This window comes from Rhinoderma darwinii, chromosome 5 (assembly GCF_050947455.1).
Source record: "Rhinoderma darwinii isolate aRhiDar2 chromosome 5, aRhiDar2.hap1, whole genome shotgun sequence".
Taxonomy (NCBI): domain Eukaryota; kingdom Metazoa; phylum Chordata; class Amphibia; order Anura; family Rhinodermatidae; genus Rhinoderma; species Rhinoderma darwinii.
Genome location: NC_134691.1, coordinates 44557174 through 44582150, shown reverse-complemented (window position 1 = coordinate 44582150; position 24977 = coordinate 44557174). Strand labels below are relative to the sequence as shown.

The 24977-nt window shown below is 43.8% G+C and overlaps 1 protein-coding gene across 2 annotated transcripts in view; it reads right to left on the bottom strand.

Annotated features, from left to right (window-relative positions):
• Positions 1-18405: 18405 nt before the first annotated feature.
• LOC142652380 (uncharacterized) overlaps positions 18406-24977 on the bottom strand; it is a 32229-nt gene continuing 25657 nt past the window's right edge. For both annotated transcript variants that reach the window (XM_075828013.1, XM_075828014.1), the window contains exons 2-7: positions 21853-22018; positions 21338-21507; positions 20837-21014; positions 20056-20090; positions 19693-19772; positions 18406-18876 (exon numbers count right to left, since the gene is read on the bottom strand). In XM_075828013.1, the coding sequence (XP_075684128.1) occupies positions 18479-18876; positions 19693-19772; positions 20056-20090; positions 20837-21014; positions 21338-21507; positions 21853-22018 (1027 nt within the window). In that variant the 3' untranslated portion in view covers positions 18406-18478. The remainder of the gene's footprint in view (positions 18877-19692; positions 19773-20055; positions 20091-20836; positions 21015-21337; positions 21508-21852; positions 22019-24977) is intronic.

The following is a 24977-nucleotide window of genomic DNA, read 5'->3' as shown; positions in this document are numbered from 1 at the left end:
TGACCCCAATTTGGAAACTAGACCCCTTGAGGAATTCATTGTAGTTTTCTTGGGGTGCATGCGGCTTTTTGATCAGTTTTTATTCTATTTTTAAGTGGCGTGGTGACTAATAAACAGCAATTCTACTATTGTTTTTTTTTCGTTTTTTTTACAGCGTTCACCGTGCGCTATAAATGACATATTCACTTTATTCTGCGGGGCGATACGATTACGGCGATACCAGATGTTTATAGTTTTTTTTTATGTCTTATGGCGTTTGCACAATAAAATATGTTTTGTAAACAATCATTCACTTTTTGTGTTGCCTTATTCTAGGAGCCATAACGTTTTTATTTTTCAATCAATAAAGCCGTGCGAGGACTTATTTTTTGCGTAACGAACTGTAGTTTCTATCAGTACCATTTTTCGGTACATGCGACTTTTTGATCTCTTTTTATTCCATTTTTTGGGAGGTGAAGTGACCAAAGAATTGTGATTGTGGTTCGGTTTATTATTATTTTATTTTACGGCGTTCACCGTGCGGGATAAATAATGAAATAATTTTGTAGTTCAGGCCGTTACGGACGCGGCGATACCAATTATGTATAGTTTATTTGTTTGTTTATATATTTTTATTAATAATAAAGGACTGATAAGGGAAAAGGGGGGATTTTTACTTTTATTACTTTTAAATCTTTTATTTTCTAATTTTTACACATCTTTTTTTAACTTTTTTTTCACTTTATTACTTTGTCGCACTAGGGGACAAGAGGGCAGGAGGCTCTGATCGCTATTCTAATACACTGCACTACATGCGTAGTGCAGTGTATTAGAACTGTCAGCTACTCACTGACAGCAAGCATAGTGGGTCCTGACGTTGTCAGGACCCACTAGGCTTCCGTCTATGGCATAGCCGGACGCCATTGTTTGGTGTCCGGTTGCCATAGTCACCATCGCCGGCCGCTATCGCGTAGCAGGCCGGCGATGGCAGCTTAACCCCTAAAAAGCCGCGATCTCTATAGAACGCGGCTTTTAAGGGGTTAATCAGCGGGGACACAGCGATCGGTCCCCGCTGTAGGAGCTGTGACAGCTGCTGAACAAGACAGCAGCGTCACAGCTCCTGTATGTGTCGGGAGGACGGCCGAAACGGCCGTTACTCCCGAGACGTACTATTACGGCATGGAGCGCGAACTATACAGCTGCCATGACGTAATAGTACGTCAAGGAGCGGGAAGGGGTTAATAAATAAGTTGAATAATAGTGGTCCCAGCACTGAACCCTGGGGTACACCACTTATTACCAGGGACCATTCAGAGTAGGAATCATTGACCACAACTCTCTGGATACGGTCCTTGAGCCAATTCCCAATCCAATTACAAACTATATTTTCTAAACCTATAGTCCTTAATTTACCCATTAGGCGTCTATGGGGGACAGTGTCAAATGCCTTTGCAAAGTCCAAAAACACTAAATCCACAGCGGCCCCTCTGTCTAGACTTCTGCTCACCTCTTCATAAAAACAGATTAGGTTAGTTTGACAACTTCTGTCCTTAGTAAAACCGTGCTGGCTGTCACTTATAATACTATTTATTGTCACATAATCCTGTATATAGTCCCTCAATAGCCCCTCAAACATTTTCCCCACGATGGATGTTAAGCTTACTGGTCTATAATTACCCGGGGAAGACCTAGAGCCCTTTTTGAAAATAGGCACCACATTTGCGCTGCGCCAGTCCCTTGGCACTATACCAGTCACTAGAGATTCTCTGAATATTATGAAAAGGGGGACAGAAATAACTGAACTAAGCTCTTTAAGAATTCTAGGGTGTAACCCATCTGGTCCCGGGGCCTTGTGCACATTTATTTTATTTAATTTAGCTTGGACCATATCTACATTCATCCAATTCAGTATATCAACTGATATATTAACAGCACTGGCACCGGCTACATCAGCTGCTCTTTCTTCAGTTGTATATACAGAGCTATAGAACCCATTTAGTAACTCTGCCTTCTCTTGATCCCCTGTGATCAAGTCCCCATTACCATTATCTAGGGGTCCTACATGTTCAGACCTTGGCTTTTTAGCATTTATATACTTGAAGAGTTTTTTGGGATTTGTTTTACTATCCTTGGCCACCTGCCTTTCATTTTGTATTTTTGCTAATTTTATTACATTTTTACAGATTTTATTAAGCTCTTTATATTTTACAAAGGCTACAGCTGTACCCTCAGATTTGTATTTTTTAAATGCCATTTTTTTGTCGTGTATTGCCCCTTTCACAGAAGGTGTAAGCCATGTGGGGTTTAATTTGAGTCGTTTATACTTGTTACCTATAGGAATAAATTTTGCACTATAATAACTCAAAGTAGATTTGAAAATCTCCCATTTATCATTTGTTCCATTATTTGACATTAGTTCTTCCCAGTCCATATCCTGAATTGCAGCCCTCATCCTGGGGAAATTGGCTTTCTTAAAATTAAATGTTTTTACCTCCCAGCCTGCGTTTGTTTTTTATAGTATAGGTAAAATGTAACTATATTATGATCACTGTTACCGAGGTTTTCACGAACATTGACATTCCCAACAAGATCTGCATTATTAGAAATGACCAGATCCAACAGAGCTTCACCTCTAGTCGGGTCTTGCACAAACTGGCCCATAAAATATTCCTGCAACAGGTTGAGGAAATGTCTCCCCTTTGCAGTTCAAGCTGAACCATGACACCAATTAATATCCCAGAAATTAAAATCTCCCATTATCACTACAGTACCCGCCTGTGCAGCTCGCTCCATCTGTTTATATAGCTGAACTTCCATCTCCTCAGTTATATTGGGGGGTCTATAGATTACACCAAAAGTAATTTTTTTAGTGTTTACCTCCCTTTCTAGTTCCACCCACAAGGTTTCAACCTCCTCACAGTATTCACCCACTATTGTCTCTTTCAGACTCGCCTTCATATCATTTCTCACATACAGACATACACCACCACCTTTCCTATTTGTCCTGTCTTTCCGAAAAAGTGTAAAACCCTGTAGATTTACAGCCCAGTCATGTGAAGAGTCCAGCCATGTTTCAGCAACACCAACTATATCTATATTTTCTTCCAGTGTCAAGGCCTCCAGCTCCCCCATTTTGCTTGCTAGACTTCTGGCATTTGTGAACATACACTTTAACTTGCCTGTCAGTTTTTCACTTTTATTATCAGAAATGTGATTTGACATTAATTGGGCCTTTTTATTTACACTGATGTTTTGTAACGAAAGGATCTCCTTATCTTGTTGTCTAGTCCTCTCCCCACATTCTGTTTCTCCCCCCACCAATATAGTCTGACCCCTCTCTAACCTGGCTACCCCTTTTTTTTCTACATTGACCTCCCTCCTCAGCCCTAGTTTAAATACTCTGCCACCCCAGCTAGAATTCTCTCCCCCAGCACAGCGGACCCCCTTCCATTTAGGTGCAAATCATCTGCAGAATACAGTTTGTACCCCAATGAAAAGTCAGCCCAGTGCTCTAGGAACCCAAATCCTTCTCCTCTACACCAAGACTTAGGCCATGCATTTAACTCCCTGAGCTCCCGCTGTCTTTCCTGTGATGCGCATGGCACACCTTGTGTCTGCATGGTGCGTGGACCACACCCGTTATGGAAAGATGGCGTCATTTCCGGTCTGGAGCGCGTGGCATTGTGACCGCTCCTGGTGACCGATTTCGCAGTCACAGCAGAGCACTACGCAACCCCAGAGAGTGTAAGGCTGGGAGGGGAAGCCCTCATCAGGCATTCCTCCATGGAGGAGCGGCTCAGTCGGCCATCTTGGGGTGAGTATGGAGCTGGAAGTTCCAGCGGCTCGTGCCGGTGGAAATAGGACTGAATGTCCCCCTGTGTGTCCTGTGGAGGTGACGGGGGTCTTGACTTGCCTTTTTTTGTGCTTCCCATGTTGGATATAGGCAGCCAAAAACCTGCTTTAGCGCTGGATACCAGAGGAGCTCAGACGTGCATCCTTACTCATTCATGACTTGCTACATCCCTGCAGTGCAGTTTTTTTTTACTTTGCAGCATGTCAATTTACTTAAACGTAAAGAAGGGGATTGTGATATGGAAACATACCCTGGAAAAAGCTGTGTGGTGAAACTCGAGTCGGGTCACATGCTGGACCTCGGTGTTTCTCTATATTACTTTTATCTACATACTCGTTTATTGTGTATGTTTGTGAGTATAATTAACTCTTAGTTTTTACCATTGCGTTATTACACCATTGGAGGTCGGTGTTTTTCTCTTCCCTTTTTAGAGGGAAACAGGTATGGAGGAAACAGACTCACGTTGGGAAGACATGTCCTCTTTATGAACAATGGAGATCCTTAACCCCTTCGCGCTCAGGTCAGTACTATTACGTCGCGCTAAGTACATCGTTCGCGCTCAGGTCAGTAATAGTACTGACCTGAGTAAACACGGCGCCATTTAATCCTGGCGCATGTTTGAGCTGTGATAACTGCTGTTTCCGACAGCAGGCTATCACAGCTTAGTGTGCAGGGACCGATCGCGGTGGTCCCCGCCGATTAACCCCTTAGAAGCCGCGTTCAATAGCGATCGCGGCTTCTTAGGGGTTAAGCTGCCATCGCCGGCCTGCTACACGATAGCGGGCCGTGATGGCTACTATGGCAACCAGAATCCTAACAATGGACTCTGGCTACGCCATCGACGGAAGCCTAGTGGGTCCCGACAAAATCAGGACCCGCTATGCTTGCTGTCAGCGAACAGCTGACAGCTCTAATACACTGCACTACGTATGTAGTGCAGTGTATTAGAATAGCGATCAGAGCCTCCTGCCCTCATGTCCCCTAGTGGGACAAAGTAAAAAAAGTGTGAAAAAGTAAAAAAAAGTTGTGTAAAAATAAGAAAATAAACGATTTAAAAGTAATAAAAGTAAAAGTCCCCCTTTTTCCCTTATCAGTTCTTTATTATTAATAAAAATATATAAATAAACAAATAAACTATACATAATTGGTATCGCCGCGTCCGTAACGTCCTGAACTACAAAACAATGTCGTTATTTATCCCGCGCGGTGAACGCCGTAAGAGAAAATAATAATAAACCGTACCACAATCACAATTGTTTGGTCACTTCACCTCCCAAAAAATGGAATAAAAAGAGATCAAAAAGTCGCATGTACCTAAAAATGGTACTGATCGAAACTACAGTTCGTTACGAAAAAAATAAGTCCTCGCACGACTTTCCTGATCAAAAAATAAAACAGTTATGGCTCTTAGAATAAGGTAACACAAAAAATAAATTATATTTTACAAAATGTATTTTATTGTGCAAACGCCATAAGACATAAAATAAAACTATAAACATCTGGTATCGCCGTAATCGTATCGCCCCGCAGAATAAAGTGAATATGTCATTTATAGCGCACGGTGAACGCTGTAAAAAATTTTTAACAAAAAACAATAGTAAAATTGCTGTTTTTTTAGTCACCACGCCACCTATAATTAGAATAAAAACTGATCAAAAAGTCGCATGCACCCCAAGAAAACTACAATGGATTCCTCAAGGTCTCTAGTTGGGGTCACTTTTGGGGGGTTTCCACTGTTTTAGCACCACAAGACCTCTTCAAACCGGACATGGTGCCTAATAAATTAAATTAATTAAATGTCACCTCTACTTTGCTCTAAATTCCTGTGAAACACCTAAAGGGTTAATAAACTTTTTAAATGCGGTTGTAAATACTTTGAGGGGTCTAGTTTCTGAAATGGGGTGTTTGATAAGGGTGTCTAATATATGGGCCCCTCAAAGCAACTTCAGAACTGAGCTGGAAACTAAAAAATAAAATAAAAATGAGGCAATACTTCGCTTCTTACATTATACTCATAATGAGCCGTGCCCACCCCGAGATGACCCCAGTTTTGACCGTTTGTATAAACGGAGACCCCTATTAGACCATTTCAGTGCCCGGTTTTCCCAGCATTCACCCCCGAGAAGTGTATTTCTATAGATGAATCCCTGGTACATTTGAAAGGGAGGCTTCAATTCCGCGAGTACCTGCCGGGTAAGAGGGCAAGGTATGGCGTGAAGATGTATAAGCTGTGCGAGAGTGCATCAGGGTATACCTACAAATTTAGGATATATAAAAGGGAAGGACACCAGTACTCAGCCCCCAGAATGCCCCCCCCTTACTGGGAGTTAATACAAAAATTGTGTGGGATTTGGTGCACCCACTGCTGGACCAGGGTTACCACCTCTACCTGGATAATTTATATACCAGCGTCCCACTCTTCAACTGCCTCGCTTCCAGAAGTCCTGCGGCATGCGGCACTGCTAGAAGAAACCTGAGAGGCCTCCCTAAGACTCTGCTTGGGCAAACACTCAGAAGGGGTGAGAGCAGGGCACAATCTAGCAGCAACATATTGTGTGTCAAGTACAAGACCAGGGAGATGCCACACCAGTACCCATGTACCTGTACGAGGTACCAGTACAGGGACCCCCAAACTAGACTGCATCCTGGACTACAATAGGTACATGGGAGGGGTGGACTTGTCAGATCAAGTCCTGAAGCCTTACAGTACTTCTGGAAGCGGGGCCACAGGCATCGTACCAGGGCAACACTTTTTAGGAGAAGTTCCCCAAACTGGCAAGAAGGGAAAAAGTCAAAAGAGGTGCAGAGTCTGCTATAAGAGGGGGATAAGGAAGGACACAATATATCAATGTGACGCGTGTCCCGAAAAACCAGAGCTCTGTATGAAAGAGTGTTTTAAAATTTATCATCCATCCCTTTATTTTTAATTTACCCCAGTTTTACTCGCTCTGATCCACTTCGCACAGCTTACCCCTCCTCATCTTTCCCCTCTGAGCCCTGCTGTGTGCCCAGGCAGCTGATAACAGCCACATGTAGGGTATTGCCGTACCCGGGAGAGCCAGCATTACAGTTTATGAGGTGTATATCTCCGGTGGCGCATGCTGGGCACAATATATCGGACACTGAATTGGCATATATGTATAGAAAATTGCAAATTTCACTCTGCACCAACTGCTGCACATTATCTTTTACACAATACCTGTGGAGTCAAAATGCTCACTACACCTCTAGATGAATGCCTTAAGGGGTGTCGTTTTTAAAACTGGGTTACTTCTCGGGGGTTTCAACTGTACTGATACCTCAGGGGCTTCTGCACACACGACTTAGCACCAGAAAATTCCCAGTAGGCCACATGGTGGTCCTTTCCTTCTGAGCCCTCCCATGGGCCCAAACCGCAGTTTATCACCACAAATAGGGTATTGCCACACTCAGGACAAATTGGGCAACAAAATGCAGTATTTTATTCCTTGTGAAAATAAGAAATTTTAAACCAAAACTACCTCTTATTGGAAAAAAAAAAATTTTTTTTAATTCACAGCCCAATTCAAATAAATTCTGTGAAAAAACTGTCTAAATGGTCACAACACCCATAAATGAATTCCTTGAGGGGTGTAGTTTCCAAAATGGGGTCACTTCTGGTGGGTTTCCATTGCTTTGATACCTTTGGGGCTCTGCAAATGCGACATGGCACCCGAAAACCAATCCAGCAAAATCTGGGCTCAAAAGAACACATAGCGCTCCTTTCCTTCTAATACCTCCCATGGGCCCAAACGGCAGTTTATGGCCACAAATAGGGTATTGCCGCACTCAGGACAAATTTGGCAACAAAATCGGGTATTTTATTCGTTGTGAAAATAAGACATTTTGAGCCAAAACTACATCTTATTGGAAAAAAGTTTTTTTTTTTAATTCACAGCCCAATTCAAATAAGTTCTGTGAAAAAAACTGTGGGGTCTAAATGGTCACAACACCCATAAATAAATTCCTTGAGGGGTTTTGTTTCCAAAATGGGGTCACTTTTGGTGGGTTTCCATTGCTTTGATACCTCTGAGGCTCTGCAAATGCGACATGGCACCCGAAAACCAATCCAGCAAAATCTGGACTCCTAAGAACACATAGCGCTCCTTTCCTTCTGAGGCCTCCCATGGGCCCAAACAGCAGTTTATCACCACAAATTGGGTATTGCCGCACTCAGGACAAATTGGGCAACAAAATGGGGCATTTTGTTCCCTGTGAAAATAAGAAATTCTGATCAAAAATGACATCTTATTGGAAAAATTGTCATTCTTTTAATTTCACAGCCCAATTCAAATACGCGCTGTGAAAAAACTACGGGGTCAAAATGGTAACAATAACCATAAATTAATTCCTTGAGGGGTGCCGTTTCCAAAATGGGGTCAGTTTTGGGGGATTCCTACTGTTTTGGCACCTCAACACCTCTCCAAACCTGGCATGCTGCCTAAAATATAAGCTAATAAAAAAGCACCACCAAAATGCACTAGGTGCTTCTTTGCTTCTGGGGCTTGTGTTTTAGTCCACGAGCGCACTAGAGCCACATGTGGGACATTTCTAAAAACTGAAGAATCTGGACAATACATATTTAGTTGTGTTTCTCTGGTAAAACCTTCTTTGTTACAGAAAAAAAATAGAATAAAATTGAAATTCAGAAAGAAAAACGAAATTTGCAAATTTCACCTCCACTTTGCTTTAATTCCTGTGAAATGCCTGAAGGGTTAAAAAACTTTCTAAATGCTGTTTTGAATACTTTGAGGGGTCTAGTTTTTAAAATGGGGTGCTTTATGGGGGTTTATAATACATAGGCCCCTCAAAGCCTCTTCAGAACTGAACAGGTGCCTTAAAAAAAAGGCTTTTGAAATTTTCTTAAAAATATGAGAAATTGCTGTTTATGTTCTAAGCCTTGTAACGTCCAAGAAAAATAAAATAATGTTCAAAAAACGATGCCAATCTAAAGTAGACATATGGGAAATGTGAACTAGTAACTATTTTGGGTGGTATAACCGTCTGTTTTTCAAGCAGATGCATTTAAATTCTGAAAAATGATATTTTTTCTAAATTTTCTCTAAATTTTGCAATTTTTCTCAAATAAAGACTGAATATATCGACCAAATTTTACCACGAACATGAAGCCCAAAGTGTCACGAGAAAACAGTCTCGGAATCGCTTGGATAGGTTTAAGCATTCCGACGTTATTACCACATAAAGTGAAATATGTCAGATTTGAAAAATGGGCTCTGAGTCTTAAGGCCCAAACTAGGCTGCGTCCTTAAGGGGTTAAAGTACAACATGCTTTGAGGGCATGTGACCAGACGTGGCGGAATTGCTCTGGAATTCCGCTGTGGGCAGTCTGCTGCGGAAATCTGCAGCGGACATTTTCTCCATTGCTTTCCACAGCTTTTTAGTTAGGTACGTGCACACGTTGCGGAAAACTCCGCTACGGACCATAGGCTGCGGTGCGGAATTTGGTGTCCGCAGCATACACTGGCTGTTGCGGATGTGTAGCGGACTTGTTGCGGACTCATTGCGGAATTTCTCCATTGACTTCAATGCAGATTCTAAATTCCGCAATGAATTCTGCAGATGTTATGTGTGTTGTGTAGCGTATTGGTTTTACCAACATGATATTTCTTCATTCTGGCTGGACAAATGTATTTCTAGGTCTATAGCCAGACTGAGGCCCTATGCACAAGAAAGTAAAAACACCCGTAATCACGGGCCGTTATTACGGCACGGGCAGGCCCATAGAAGTCTATGGGGCTCCCGTAATTACGGGTGACTACGTGTGTGCACCCGTAATTACGGGAGCGTTGCTAGGCGACGTCAGGAGATAGTCACTGTCCAGGGTGCTGAAAAAGTTTAACGATCGGCAGTAACTGTTTCAGCACCCTGGACAGTGACTACCGATCACAATATAGATCAACGTGTAAAAAAAAATAGAAGTTCATACTTACACAGAACTCCCTGCAGCCAATCATAGGCCAATCACAGGCCAATCCCAGGCTGCAGCAGTCACATGGACTGCCACGTCATCCAGGAAGGTCGGGCTGGATGTTGAAAGAGGGACGCGTCACCAAGACAACGTCCGGGTAAGTATGAATTTCTTTTACTAGGGAAAGGGCTGCCCCTTCTCTTTATCCTGCACTGATAGAGTGTAATGGCAGGGTAAGGAGACAGACAGGTGAGCCCTAATCTACCTGCCACTCAGTCCCCGCCTACTTGCAACAGCCTGTCCTAAACGACGGCACACAACTGGGCGACGGTCCCCATGCTCACTAAGTGCACGACAGACAAACAGACAAGGGTACACAGAAGCTAAGGGAAATGGGGCTGTTGCCCAATGCAACCCCGTGACCAACAAGAATAGTGAACGAGCCGAGTTAAACCAGCAGTGGACAAGGTACAAAACGCAGAGCAGGAGAATAGTGAACGAGCCGAGTCAAACCAGGAGAGGACGAGGTACAAAACGCAGAGCAGGAGAATAGTCAGTCAAGCCATGGTCAATATGAAACAGAAGACAAGTAGTAAGTGTCACGAAGCGGGTTAGTGGACCCACTAGGCCGTACCGCCGCAGCGGGGAGGCAGCTGGCCAAACAACAGGACACCCCAGAAATACAATGTCCCGCACAAGGGTACCTGAATAGTCCAGATGGTGGCCGCAGCTCTGGCACAGATGAGATGGGTGCAGCAGATGGCGCCAAACGTGGCGGAGGACACAGGAGCCGCAAGTTGCGCCAGACGTGGCGGATTCCTCCGGATGTGGCAGATAACACAGGACGTGGTGGATTCCTCCGGACGTGGCGGATTCCTCCGGACGTGGCAGATGACACAGGACGTGGCGGATTCCTCCGGACGTGGCAGATGACACAGGACGTGGCAGATTCCTCCGGACGTGGCAGATGACACAGAAAGTAGCGGATTCCTCCGGACGTGGCAGATGACACAGGACGTGGCAGATTCCTCTGGACGTGGCAGATGACACAGGACATGGCACGGCTAGATACTAGGGCAAAGCACGGGAAACAGGAACGGGGAACAAGGTACGGGTAACAACAGGAACGGGAAACACTAAGGGACCATTTGCAAGACAGACTGGGAAAACTAACAACGCTCAGGCATCGAACTAGGGGGCTGGACCCCTCTTATAGCCCAGGGTACTCACGGGTCAAAGGTCGTTCAAGATGTCCTGCGGGCTCCGGTGGAGGTGAGTGGATGCAAGGCTGGGGCCAGCGCTTGCCGACTCGTGGGTGCGGCTGTCAGCGGGAGGCTGGAGCTGACAGCCCGCAGCCACGGACATTACAGTAAGCAGCAGCAGCAAGGCCAGGAAACAGACTGAAAAGAATCACAGGCAAAGGAGGAGCAGGAATTGAGGGTATAAATAGACAGAGGGCGGGAGCTAGCTCCGTCTGGCCAGGCTGTGATAGGCTCTCCCACTCCTCATCCTCCCAGGCTGATTGGTGGACGAAGGGGGTCACTCGACCAGACTTAGGAGCAGGTGCAGAGTGAGTAACCACGGGCGTCGACACAGAAGCTGTGTCTGGCCGATCCTTTACAGTAACCCCCTATTATGAGGGGCCACTGGACCCTTACTAGGTGGACCTGGCTTATAGGGGAACCGAAGATGGAACCTCCTGAGCAATACTGCAGCGTGAACATCCCGGGCGGGTACCCAAGTCCTCTCCTCAGGCCCGTATTCTCTCCAATGGACCAGGTACTGGAAATAGTCTTGGACCATCCTGCTGTCCACAATCTTGGCCACCTCGAATTCTACCCCTTCAGGGGTGAGAACAGGGACCGGAGGTTTCCTCGCGGGAGCCAAGGATGGGGAGTAGCGTTTCAGGAGGGAGGCATGAAAGACGTCACGTATTCGAAAAGACGGGGGTAACTCCAGTCGGAAGGAGACAGGGTTAAGGACTTCAATGACCTTGTACGGCCCTATATACCTGGGAGGAAATTTTTTGGACGGGACTTTAAGGCGCAAATTTCTTGAAGACAGCCACACCAGATCCCCGACTGCAAACAAGGGGTTAGCAGAACGTCTTCTATCTACCTGGGTCTTTTGTATGCTCTGGGACACCTCTAGGTTCTTCTGAACCTGGGCCCAGACTGTGCACCGTTCACGATGAACGACATCTACCTCAGGATTGTTGGAACCACCAGGTGAAACGGAGGAGAACCGTGGATTGAACCCAAAATTACAGAAAAAGGGGGAGACCCCTGACGAGTTACTGACCCGGTTATTAAGGGAAAATTCAGCGAGGGAAATGAAGGAGACCCAATCATATTGACAGTCAGAGATAAAACACCTTAAATATTGTTCTAGAGACTGGTTAGTCCTCTCCGTTTGGCCATTAGTTTCAGGATGGAAGGCCGAGGAGAAGGACAGATCAATCTCCAACTTTTTACAGAAGGCTCTCCAAATCAATGAAACAAATTGTACCCCTCTGTCAGAAACAATATTGACAGGAACCCCATGGAGATGCAGGATGTGTTTGATAAACAAGGTAGCTAACGTCTTAGCATTGGGTAGTTTCTTGAGGGGCACAAAGTGGCACATCTTACTGAAGCGGTCCACTACCACCCATACCACCGACTTGCCTTGAGATGGAGGCAGATCAGAGAAAAAATCCATGGAGATATGGGTCCAAGGTCTCTGGGGAATGGGCAAAGAACATAGTAAGCCCACTGGTCGGGACCTGGGATTCTTGGACCTAGCACAAATTTCACAAGCGGCGACGTAGGCCTTAACGTCTTTAAGCAACCCAGGCCACCAATAGTCTCTGGCAATGAGGTGCTTGGTGCCCAGGATGCCTGGATGGCCAGATAGTGCAGAGTCATGATGTTCCCTGAGTACCCTTAGCCAGAATTGCAGAGGAACAAACAGCTTGTTCTCAGGAAGGTTCCCGGGAGCTGAACCTTGATCAGCCGCAATTTCGGAGACTAAGTCAGAATCAACAGAGGAAATGATTATACCTGGGGGCAAAACACAAGCAGGATCTTCCTCCGAAGGAGGGCTGGCCATGAAGCTATGCGACAGTGCATCAGCCTTAATATTTTTAGACCCAGCCCTATAGGTGACCAAAAAGTTGAATCTAATAAAAAATAACGCCCATCGAGCTTGTCTCGGGTTTAGCCTCCAGGCAGATTCTAGGAAAACTAGATTATTGTGGTCGGTAAGGACCGTAACCTGGTGACTAGCCCCCTCCAGGAAGTGGCACCACTCTTCAAATGCCCATTTAATGGCTAAGAGTTCGCGGTTGCCAATGTCGTAGTTACTCTCAGTGGGTGAGAACTTCCTGGAGAAGTAGGCACAGGGACGGAGATGGATGAGGGACCTGGTACCCTGGGACAAAACAGCACCCACTCCCACCTCGGACGCGTCAACCTCCACGATAAATGGCTCATTTGGTTAGGCTGAATCAGCACTGGGGCCGAGATAAAGCACTTCTTAAGGATCTCAAAAGCCTGGACTGCCTCTGGAGGCCAATGGAGGAGATCAGCACCTTTGCGAGTGAGATCCGTAAGAGGCTTAGCGATGACCGAGAAGTTAGCAATAAATCTCCTGTAATAATTAGCAAACCCCAGGAAGCACTGTAACGCCTTCAGGGAGGCAGGTTGGACCCATTCCGCCACAGCCTGAACCTTGGCAGGGTCCATGCGGAATTCATGAGGAGTGAGGATTTGACCCTAAAATGGTAACTCCTGCACCCCAAACACACATTTTTCGGTTTTAGCAAACAGTTTGTTTTCCCGAAGGGCCTGGAGCACCTTCCTGACATGCTCAATGTGGGAGGACCAGTCCTTGGAAAACACTAGGATGTCATCAAGGTACACTACAAGAAATACCCCCAGGTAGTCTCTTAAAATCTAATTTATGAAATTCTGGAAGACCGCGGGAGCATTACACTACCCAAAGGGCATGACGAGGTATTCGAAATGACCTTCGGGCGTGTTAAACACAGTCTTCCACTCATCCCCCTCTTTGATGCGGATAAGGTTATAAGCCTCCCGTAGATCAAACTTAGAGAACCATTGGGCCCCCTGAACCTGATTGAAGAGATCAGGAATCAAAGGAAGGGGATACTGGTTCCTTACAGTGACCTTATTCAAGTTTCGGTAATCAATGCACTGCCTAAGACCACCATCCTTCTTCCCTACGAAGATGAAGCCAGCACCTACCGGCGAAGTAGAGGGACGAATGTAACTCTTGGCCAGGCATTCCTGGATATATTCTCTCATGGCTTCACGTTCGGGACAAGAGAGATTAAATATCCTACCCTTAGGGAGCTTAGCTCCTGGCACCAAATCGATTGCACAATCGTATTCTCTATGAGGAGGTAACGCTTCAAAGGCCTTTTTAGAAAAAACATCAGTGAAGTCCTGAATAAACTCAGGTAGAGTGTTCACCTCCTCAGGGAGAGAAATAAAATTAACAGAAAAACGTGACGTCATGCATTCATTACCCCATTTGGTAAGATCCCCAGTATTCCAGTTAAACGTGGGATTATGCAACTGCAACCAGGGAAGGCCTAATGCCAAATCGGACGATATACCCTGCATAACCAGTACAGAGCACTGCTCCAAATGCATGGAGCCAACAAGGAATACAAAAACAGGGGTATGCTGTATAAAATAACCATTAGCAAGAGGAGTGGAGTCGATACCCACTACTGGGACAGGTTTAGGCAAATCAATCAATGGCATAGCTAGAGATATAGCAAATTACACAGACATAATATTAGCAGAAGACCCTGAATCCACGAAGGCACTGCCGGTAGCAGACCTACCACCAAAAGAGACCTGAAAGGGAAGCAAGATCTTATTAGGTTTCATATTTACGGGAAATACCTGTGCGCCCAAGTGACCTCCCCGATGATCACTTAGGCGCGGAAGTTCTTCTGGCTGCTTATTCTTACGCCTAGGACAGTTGTTCACTTGATGCTTGTCCTCCCCACAGTAGAAGCAGAGACCATTCTTCCTGCGGAAGTCTCTACGTTGTTGGGGAGACACGGAGGCCCCGAGTTGCATTGGTTCATCCCAGTTTTCCGTGGAAGAACGAAGCAATGGAACTTCGGGAGCCATCATGGGGGAGCCAGAGGAGAAGGCACAAAAACTTTCAAGTCGTCGTTCCCTGAGACGTCGGTCAAGTCGTACCGCTAAAGCCATAACCTGATCTAGAGAGTCAGAAGAGGGGTAGCTAACTAACAGGTCCTTCAGGGCGTTCGACAGACCCAATCTAAACTGGCACCTCAAGGCAGGGTCATTCCACCGAGAAGCTACACACCACTTCCTAAAGTCCGAACAGTACTCCTCAACGGGTCTCTTACCCTGACGTAAGGTCACCAGCTGACTCTCGGCAAAGGCAGTCTTGTCAGTCTCGTCATATATGAGCCCGAGAGCAGAAAAAAAAAGGTCAACAGAGGAAAGTTCAGGGGCGTCAGGAGCCAAGGAGAAGGCCCATTCTTGGGGCCCGTCCTGGAGCTGGGACATAATTATACCCACTCACTGGCTCTTGGAACCTGAGTAGTGGGGCTTTAGACGGAAATAAAGCCTACAACTCTCCCGAAAGGAGAAAAAAGTCTTCCGGTCCCCTGAGAACCGGTCAGGCAACTTGAGGTGGGGTTCAAGAGGTGAGGTGGGGGGCACTACCAGGGTAGCATCTTGCTGGTTGCCGCTCTGAGCCAGGGCTTGGACCTGTAGGGAGAGGCCCTGCATTTGCTGAGCCAGGGTCTCAAGGGGGTCCATAGTAGTGACAGGGACCAGGGTAGAAAAGGTTTATGGGCCTGTTATTATGTAATGGCGGGGTAAGGAGACAGACAGGTGAGCCCTAATCTACCCGCCACTCAGTCCCCGCCTACTTGCAACGGCCCGTCCTAAGCGACGGTGCACAACTGGGCGACGGTTCCCACGCTCACTAAGTGCACGACAGACAAACAGACAAGGGTACACAGAAGCTAAGCGAAATGGGGCTGTTGCCCACAGCAACCCCGTGAGCAACAAGAATAGTGAACGAGCCGAGTTAAACCAGCAGTGGACAAGGTACAAAACGCAGAGCAGGAGAATAGTGAACGAGCCGAGTCAAACCAGGAGAGGACGAGATACAAAACGCAGAGCAGGAGAATAGTCAGTCAAGCCAGGGTCAATATGAAGCAGAAGACAAGTAGTAAGCAGCAGCAGCAAGGCCAGGAAACAGACTGAAAAGAATCACAGGCAAAGGAGGAGCAGGAAGTGATGGTATAAATGGACAGAGGGCGGGAGCTAGCTCCGTCTGGCCAGGCTGTGATAGGCTCTCCCACTCCTCAGCCTCCCAGGCTGATTGGTGGAAGAAGGGGTCACTCGACCAGACTTAGGAGCAGGTGCAGAGTGAGTAAAAACGGGCGTCGACACAGAAGCTATGTCTGGCCGATCCTTTACATAGAGAGAAGGGAAGTACTCTTCACCTGAATACGCAACGGCTAATCCGCATCAATTTAAGGCCTGGTTTACACGAGCATGTGCGTTTTGCGCACGCAAATAACTTGGCATTTTGCGTGCGCAAACGGCACTTAACAGCTCCGTGTGTCATAACCATCTGATGCGCCGCTGCGTGCTTTTCGCGCAGCCGCCATCATTATGACACTCCGTTTGGATGTTTGTAAACAGAAAAGCATGTGGTGCTTTTCTGTTTTCATTCATACTTTTTACTGCTGTTGCGCGAATCACGCTTGTCCCACGGAAGTGCTTCCGTGTGACATGCGTGGTTTTCACGCACCCATTTACATCAATGGGTGCGTGATGCGCGAACAACGCACAAATATAGGACAAGTCGTGCGTTTTTTGCAGCGGACTCACGCTGCGCAAAACTCACGGACTGTCTGCACTGCCCCATAGACTAACATAGGTCTGTACAACACGCGTGAAAATCACGCGCGTTGCACGGACGTAATATACGTTCGTGTAAACAAGCCCTTATGCACATTTTAGGCAAAGCCGCAACAAAATCTGCAACACAGATTATGTGCGGCTTTGATGCGGACAGTGTCTGTAGAAAGACGTCTGGTCATACCCTTAAAATAGACTAAAGCAGCAAGTCTTCTAACATTCTCAATCCTTGTCTGAAATCTCAATTAAGCATGAGCTGCGCAAATCTTATATTTGTATTGACTGCCTATACCGACATGTGGACCTGCTTTATTTTTTATTTTCCTGCGTTTAGGGTACTATTGCAAATTTTAACTACACAGACTTTGTTTATTCCAAAAGTTATTTTTTTTTACATTTTTAAATTTTCTTCTTTCAAATACAAAATTCTTTCAATAATTTTCATCTATAAAATTGCTTCGCACTGAAAAAAATTACATTCCCCCCCCCCCTACGATAAAAATAGAGCAAAAAAATAAATAAATATATATATATTTTTTTTATTATTTTATTTTCCTGCTTTCAACCAAACAGTTTTTTAACATCTGGGGACACCTCATTACACCATCTTCCCCATTGCTGAGAACATTTTCTAGTTGCCTTCATGTTTTTACATGTAATACCTTTAAGATGGATGTATCTCAGGACCGCTACCTTCATTCTGGGGCTCATTGGAGATCCATTGTTCCAGTATCATTTTTCTAGCAATATATAAACTACACCCTAGAGATCTTTTTGGGGAATTATTTAGAGTTGTCCCAAGACTACATCAAAGTATACATGTAATTGGACTGCAATCTATCTCAACGTTATAAATTCTATTCAAAACTTCTATAACCCTGTTCCAGTATCTTATTAACTTTGGACAATTCCACAACAAGTGGATCAAATCTCCCTGCAAGCCCTAACATCTTGTACAACTATCCGTCTCTCGATAACCCATTGAATATTCCAAAGTTAACTACTTGTTTGAGATGGATTGGTCAAATCCTTTGTTAGAAAAGCACACAAAACAGTTCTTTGAGACGAGGTTATGTTTTATTGATAGAGAGAATATAGAAATGATAGCTGTTTGTACTGCTATTTCTCTTTCATGAAACCCTTTTTTAAAGATGTTACTTTTTGCACACATGGTGCGGGTCGGTGCGGGAAGTTCTGATATTTGCAAAGAACTTTTGATTGTTTTTCCTGCTTTGCACTTTTGAATTGTAAACATTAGGTTTTTTGAGATTCTGTTAGGAAAGTTTTATTTAAAATGTATGCTTATTTGATGCAATGAAATGAAATATACACTGAGCTATGCAGAACTTCTCAGGAAATGATTTTTCTGATAAAGTGTTAAATATGCTTTGCTTTCAAGTTTGGGGCAGTTGGATTTCTCAATAGAGACAGATGGACTTTAAGGAAGTTCAACTTTATCCCAGTTTCAGTTGTTAGTGTCAAAATATGCTATATGAAGCAAAACTGCATTAGACTAGTATTTTGTGTAAGATACTCACTGTCATGTGCAAAATGTCACCTGGTTGTGGTTAAAGCCTATATAAACGTGTGCTTATGTGATGAAGCTCAGACAACTGCTGATCTGCCATTTGTCTCCTTGCCGCAAGAATAAAAGAAGCACTTATTCAGATGAATCATTGAATTTTTATTGATAAGAATGGAAAATTCTCCTAACAGATTCCTGAAAGCGGATGGAAGGGTCTGATTTTGTAACCCTCTGATAAAGCAGAATTATAGGCTGATCATTTCCCACCAGCCAGATAGTCTCCAAGTTGTTGTATAATCATTGTCATATGTTAACCCGAGATTTGAGCGTGGTCTCACAATCTGTCCATTCTGCACTTCTATGATCCTCTCTCTCAGGTCCTGCTCCTCAGATCTTAATAAGTTGATGTTTTCCTTAGGATCTTCTACCTCTTTCAGGACTAGCTCTGTAAGGTCATCCTGCACGGTGGGCTCTGGGTCTGAGCTCTCTGGTTGAGATGATGAAGAAGAGGAGGGTTCTTTAATGTTTTCTGGTCTTTCTTTGCTCTCTCTACTTTTTTCTTGAGTGACTTTCTTTCCAGAGATTTTAGATTTAGCAACTTTCCACCAATATCTGACATCATCACTCATTCTTAGCCAGCCCCCTAAAACAAAATAACACAATTATAAAGCCGCAACACAAAGTACCTGCAATACCTTTATATACCTACAATATATAAACTATGCCTCGTTCACACTTTGCAGTGTTGGTTAATTTTTTGTGCAGTGAATGGATAGTTATGACTACCCATTTACACAACTGTTTGTGAATGCTGTGGTTTTGAGTGCCTATTGCATTTTTAACCTCATCATGCCTAAATCCTGGAATTTTTGTACACACAGGTTACGTGTATGGTGGGGTGGGGTGCGGTGTACATCACTATCGCTGAGTGAGGACGAGCTCCAGTAATATTCTAGTAAATATTGTGGGCCGCCCAGAAGGATACAGGAATAATGTATATAAACAATTGTAGGTAGGAACAGCTGACTTTGTTTATGGCGACCAATCAAATTTAAGTTTCCATTGTACTATTGAAGGTTAAAATATGAAAGCAGAGATATGATTGGTTTCCATGAGCGGCAGCATTGTATTTTTCCTCTAAATTAGATTTAGACCCCCTGTGTATTCTTCTGAAGAGAACGGCGTATTCAGCGATGCACATTTAAGATTTATTAGGGCATATGGACATAATAGAGGGGGACCCCTTAATCAGTAACCTCCTCTATTACCCGGGTTGTGTAAAGTAATCAGGTTCCGATACTAAACTCCTGCATATTACTTCGTCTTGTAGCACCTTCTGTTCACATGACATTCACATAGGAAGCAGCGTCTTATCCAGGAGAAGACGGAATAACTGCAGTCACACTTTCTATAAGAGCTTGATGTACAGACACCATACACACTATAAAAGACGACTTACTTCTCTTTATATTCTCCTCTTCTATCCAGCATTCAGGATCGATATTACGGATCTTTTCATTGAATTTCCAATCCATTGACCTGTGAAGTGCAAAAAAGGAAAAATGAAAAGATATGTGAATTATTGCATGTTATAGAACAACTTCTGGAGACACAGTCCTTTCTTTTACTGAATTTTATGTTACCCTATTTCTCATACTTGGGGTTTAAATTTATACTATGTTTTAATTAAAAAAATGGTACCTTGTCCTGACTCAGCCTCTAGGGCCTCATTTATTAATATAACCTGTGGGGTCTACATGTCCCAGCACAAAACATAAAAAAGACATAAAATAAAATGATGAGAGTGAAATAAATAACATACCTTGTATCTGCAGATAATATGTCATCAAGATGAAACTGTGAAAGACAATGAATAAAGACGTTAGTTCCTATTTGTGACATACAAGGAACCCCACAATCCGGCATCTCTAGATTGTAAGCGCTAACGGGCAGGGGACGCTCATTTGTCCCGTGGAATATATTATACCTGCTGTAGAAATGAAGGTTATTACTATTATTATTATTATTAAGGCTGGGTTCACACACCCTATTTACGGACGTTAATCGGGCGTTTTAGCCCCGAATTACGTCCGAAAATACGGTTCCAAAGCATCGGCACACATCTGCCCATTCATTTGAATGGGTTTTACGATGTTCTGTGCCGACGGTCATTTTATTTACTCGCGCCGCTGTCAAAAGACGGCGTGTAAAAAAGACGCCCGCGTCAAAGAAGTGCCTGTCACTTCTTGAGACGTAATTGGAGACATTTTCCATTGACACAATGGAAAAACAGCTCCAATTACGTCCGCGAAAAGCGCCTGCACTTGCCATTACGTCTGAAATTGCGGAGCTGTTTTCTCCTGAAAACAGCTCTGTGATTTCAGCCGTTACGGACGTGTACGTGTGAACATACCCTAATAAAGCATGAGCGGCTGAGCTGCAGGAAACATTATGTCAAAGATACAGGAGAAGGCCTTCAATCTCCATTAGACTTCACCAGAACGTCCTAATACAAGTCTCTTTGTTCTGTGCCATCAATTTCTCCTTTTCCATCACTAAACCTACAAAACCCCAGTAATTCAGTGGATAAAATCTTGACTCACAGGTTCCTGCTGGTTGATGTGATGGATTATATATTCCCACTGAAGGAAGGTTTTGTCACGTTCTTCTTTTGGGGAATGAACATGAAATAAATGTTCTCCTTCAGTTTCCACAGACACAATTTGATATAATTGGTGAAGCTGTTTTGTGGCCATCTTGATTTTGGACACCGGCCACATCCTGCAAGAAATGAAGAAGACAGAGAATAAGATTTAGCGGAGAATCATTGTTGGAACAATTTCTCTATATTATAAGTTATAATTCTTACTACATTATAGTTCATATTATTATTATCAGCCTTTATTTAGACAGCACCACATATTACACAGCTCATTATGGGGGAGGGGGCTGTTATAACACAAAGTATATTGAGATTTATAGTAGATAAGACTTGTGGCAATATACCATATGATGCATTACTGCAAAATTAGTGAGGTTTTCTATGGTAATGTGATCAGTTTAGTGGACATATGGAAGGATATATAATTCCCATGATCCCTTACCTTCTAGGCATGAATTCATCCATTAGAGGGTTGTAATCTATCCATAGGAGTTCCTCCGCCAGAAATGAATCCTGCTGCCTTGATATTACAGCCAGCACTGTTATTAGAGGCGCTCTCCTAAACTCGATAATTTTCTCCCTCTTTTGTCCGATCTTCTCTTTTTTAATCAGCTGCGTAAGTAAATGGAGACAGAATTACACACTGGGAGTATACACTGGTTTTATATATAGCCTTCCCTATCCTAACCTCTGTATACAGCTACTAGTCACCACTGCTGTATACAGAGGACAGTGCTGTACAATGTACTGGACAGATCTACAACTTCTCTCACAGCAGAGCTTCATTCTCAGCCCAACCTGGAGATCAGACAGAACATATGGAAGATGTATGACCAATATTACTCTGAATATATTCACTGATGACATTCATAAAGCATTTATGAAAATAACACTCGTCCATATACAATCATCTCTTCATATACAACCTGCTGGTCAGATACATAGAACTGCAATTACCTCAGAGAAGATTCCATGGACGATCTGGGATGTTTTCAGGAAGACCAGTTCTCCAGATAATCTCTCCTTAAAGTCAGGGACATCGGTGATCACTGGGTTTATAAGATGGTCACTGAACTGTCTGCCTTCCCTTTGGAGGCGTTCTTCCGATTCGTCATCGGCGGCCCTAAAAGTTGAATAAATAATTAGGAAAATGAGAACATTGAATGACTGGATCATTATTGTACATGCAGCATTAGCAGTGACTTTAAAGAGAAAGCTGAATGTATTCTGTATACTGCATCTACTATACATGGAAACAATACAATAAATAAACAATGTCTCCTCTGACAGATCCCATTTATTCCATCAGGATGAAAACAAATGGTAAGTACATTAGTTGGAATCAGTGTGCACATATTCTGTATGGATGTCTTATAGGATCCAGGAACTTGGCAGACAGAACTATAAAGTATAATGTCGTCTCTGTTTTTGCTAGAAGCAACCATTGAGGACCATCATAACAACTTAACCCTTTCAAGACCGAGCTCATTTTGACCTTCATGACCAGCCCCATTTTCTCAAATCTGACATGTGTCTCTTTATGTGGTAATAAGGGGGGATTCACACGAGCGTGTATTGGGTCCGTGCGGGCCGCGTGGTTTTCACGCGCCACGCACAGACCAATACAAGTCTATGGGGCAGTACAGACAGTCCGTGCTTTTTGCGCAGCGTTTGTCAGCTGCGCAAAAAGCGCGACATGCTCAATATCTCCGCGTATTTCGCGCATCACGCACCCATTGAAGTCAATGGGTGCGTGAAAACCACGCTGGTCGCATGGAAGCACTTCCGTGCGAACCGACTGAAACAGCGCACCAGCTGTCAAAAGGATGAATGTAAACAGAAAAGCACCACGTGCTTTTCTGTTTCCAAACATCCAAATGGAGTGTCTTTGAGATGAGCGAACCCGGACAATCGAACCGAACTTCACCGGGTTCGGCCGAACTCGTTTTGGCCGAACCCGGCAAAAAAAATTCCGGTACGCGACGTCAGGAGATAGTCACTGTCCAGGGTGCTGAAAGAGTTAATTATGATTTTTCTCATTTTAAATGTATCTGCTTGTAAAACAGATAGTAATACCACACAAAATAGTTACTATTTTATATATTCCATATGTCTACTTTATATTTGCATTGTTTTTTGAACATTATTTTATTTTTCTAGGACGTTACAACGTTTAGAACTTTAGCAGCAATTTCTCACGTTTTCAAGAAAATTTCAAAAGGCTATTTATACAGGGACCAGTTCAGTTCTGAAGTGGCTTTGAGGGCCTTATGTACTAGATAGACCCCATAAATCACCCCATATTAAAAACTGCACCCCTCAAAGTATTCAAAATAGCATTCAGAAAGTTTCTTAACCCATTAGGCACTTCACAGGAATTAAAGCAAAGTAGAGGTGAAATTTACAAATTCATTTGTAATACATTTTTTTCTGTAACACAGAAGGTTTTACCCGAGAAATGCAACTCAATATTTATTGCCCAGATTCTGCAGATTTTAGAAATATCCCACATGTGGCTCTAGTGTGATAATGGACTGAAATACCGGCCTCAGAAGCAAAGGTGCACCTAGTGGATTTTGGGGCCTCCTTTTTTTAGAATATATTTTAGGCACCATGTCAGGTTTGAAGAGGTCTTGTGGTGCCAAAACAGTGAGACGGTTTTGGAAACTACACACCTCAAGGAATTTATCTAGGGGTATAGTTAGCATCTTGACCCCACAGGTATTTTGCTATATTTATTGAAGTTTGTCTGTGAAAGTGAAAATCTACTTTTTTTTCTGAAAAAATATTAAAAAAAATAATATTTGCAAGGAATAAAGATTAAAAAGCACCCCAGAACTTGTAAAGCTACTTCACGCCAATACCCCATATGTGGTACTAAACTGCTGTTTGGACCCACGGCAGAGCTCAGAAGGGAAGGAGCGCCATTTGGATTTTGAAGCGCAGATTTTGCTGGATTGGTTTTCAGTTCCATATCGCGTTTGCAACGCCCTGGAGTAAGCAAAACAGTGGAATCCCCCCAAAACTGACCCCATTTTGAAGACTACACCCCTCAAGGAATTGTTCTAGGGGTATAGTTAGCATTTTGACCCCACAGTTTTTTTGCTGAATTTAGTGGAATTAGGCCGTGAAAATGAAAATCTACTTTTTTCTGAAAAAACATAGAAATTTTTAATTTTCACAATGAATAAAGGAGAAAAATTACCCCAAAATTTGTAAAGCAATTTGTCCTGATTACAGCAATACGCCATATGTGGTAATAAACTGCTGTTTGGACCCACGGCAGGACTCAGGAGGGAAGGAACAATATTTGGCTTTTGGAGCTCAAATTTAGCTGGAATGGTTTTCGGGTGTCATGTCGCATATGCAAAGCCCCTGAGGTACCAAAACAGTGGAAACCTCCCAAAAGTCCCTTTAGGGGACTGGAACGAGCGATCATTAGGTCGCTGGTACAATACACTGCAATACTAATGTATTGCAGTATAATGTCATTATACAGGCTCCTGTAACAGCGCGATCGCTGTTCCTGTCCGTTAGTCCCGGGTGTCAGCTGTAATACACAGCTGACACCTGCAGAATATGGAGCGTGCACAGCGCATGAGCCCGCTCCATAAATAACCCCTCGCACCACGACATGCTATTAAGTCGTGGTGCGCCAAGGCGTTAATGCGCAGCGGATGGTGCAAAGTGAAAATTAAAATTTTCCACTGATATGCCATTTTAATGTACAATATATTGTGCCCAGTTTGTGCCACTGAAGACAAATACCTCATACAATGTTGAGCGGGTTCTCCCAGATATAAAATGTCATATATGTGGACGTAAGCTGGTGTTTGGGCACGCTGTGGGGGGAGGGAACACCATTTGGCTTTTGGAGCGCAGATTTTGCTTGGTAACTGTTCTGTTTGGGGTTTTGCTGGTATTTCAGTTTATGATGTGGGGGTATATGTAATCTGTGCGGAGTACATCAGGGCATAATAAGAGGGTATAATAATGGGGTACATAAATAATAATTCGCAGATATGTGGCCGGTGTCGCACTGATAAATGGTGCCCAATCTTATCCGCTTTTGGAACACTCTG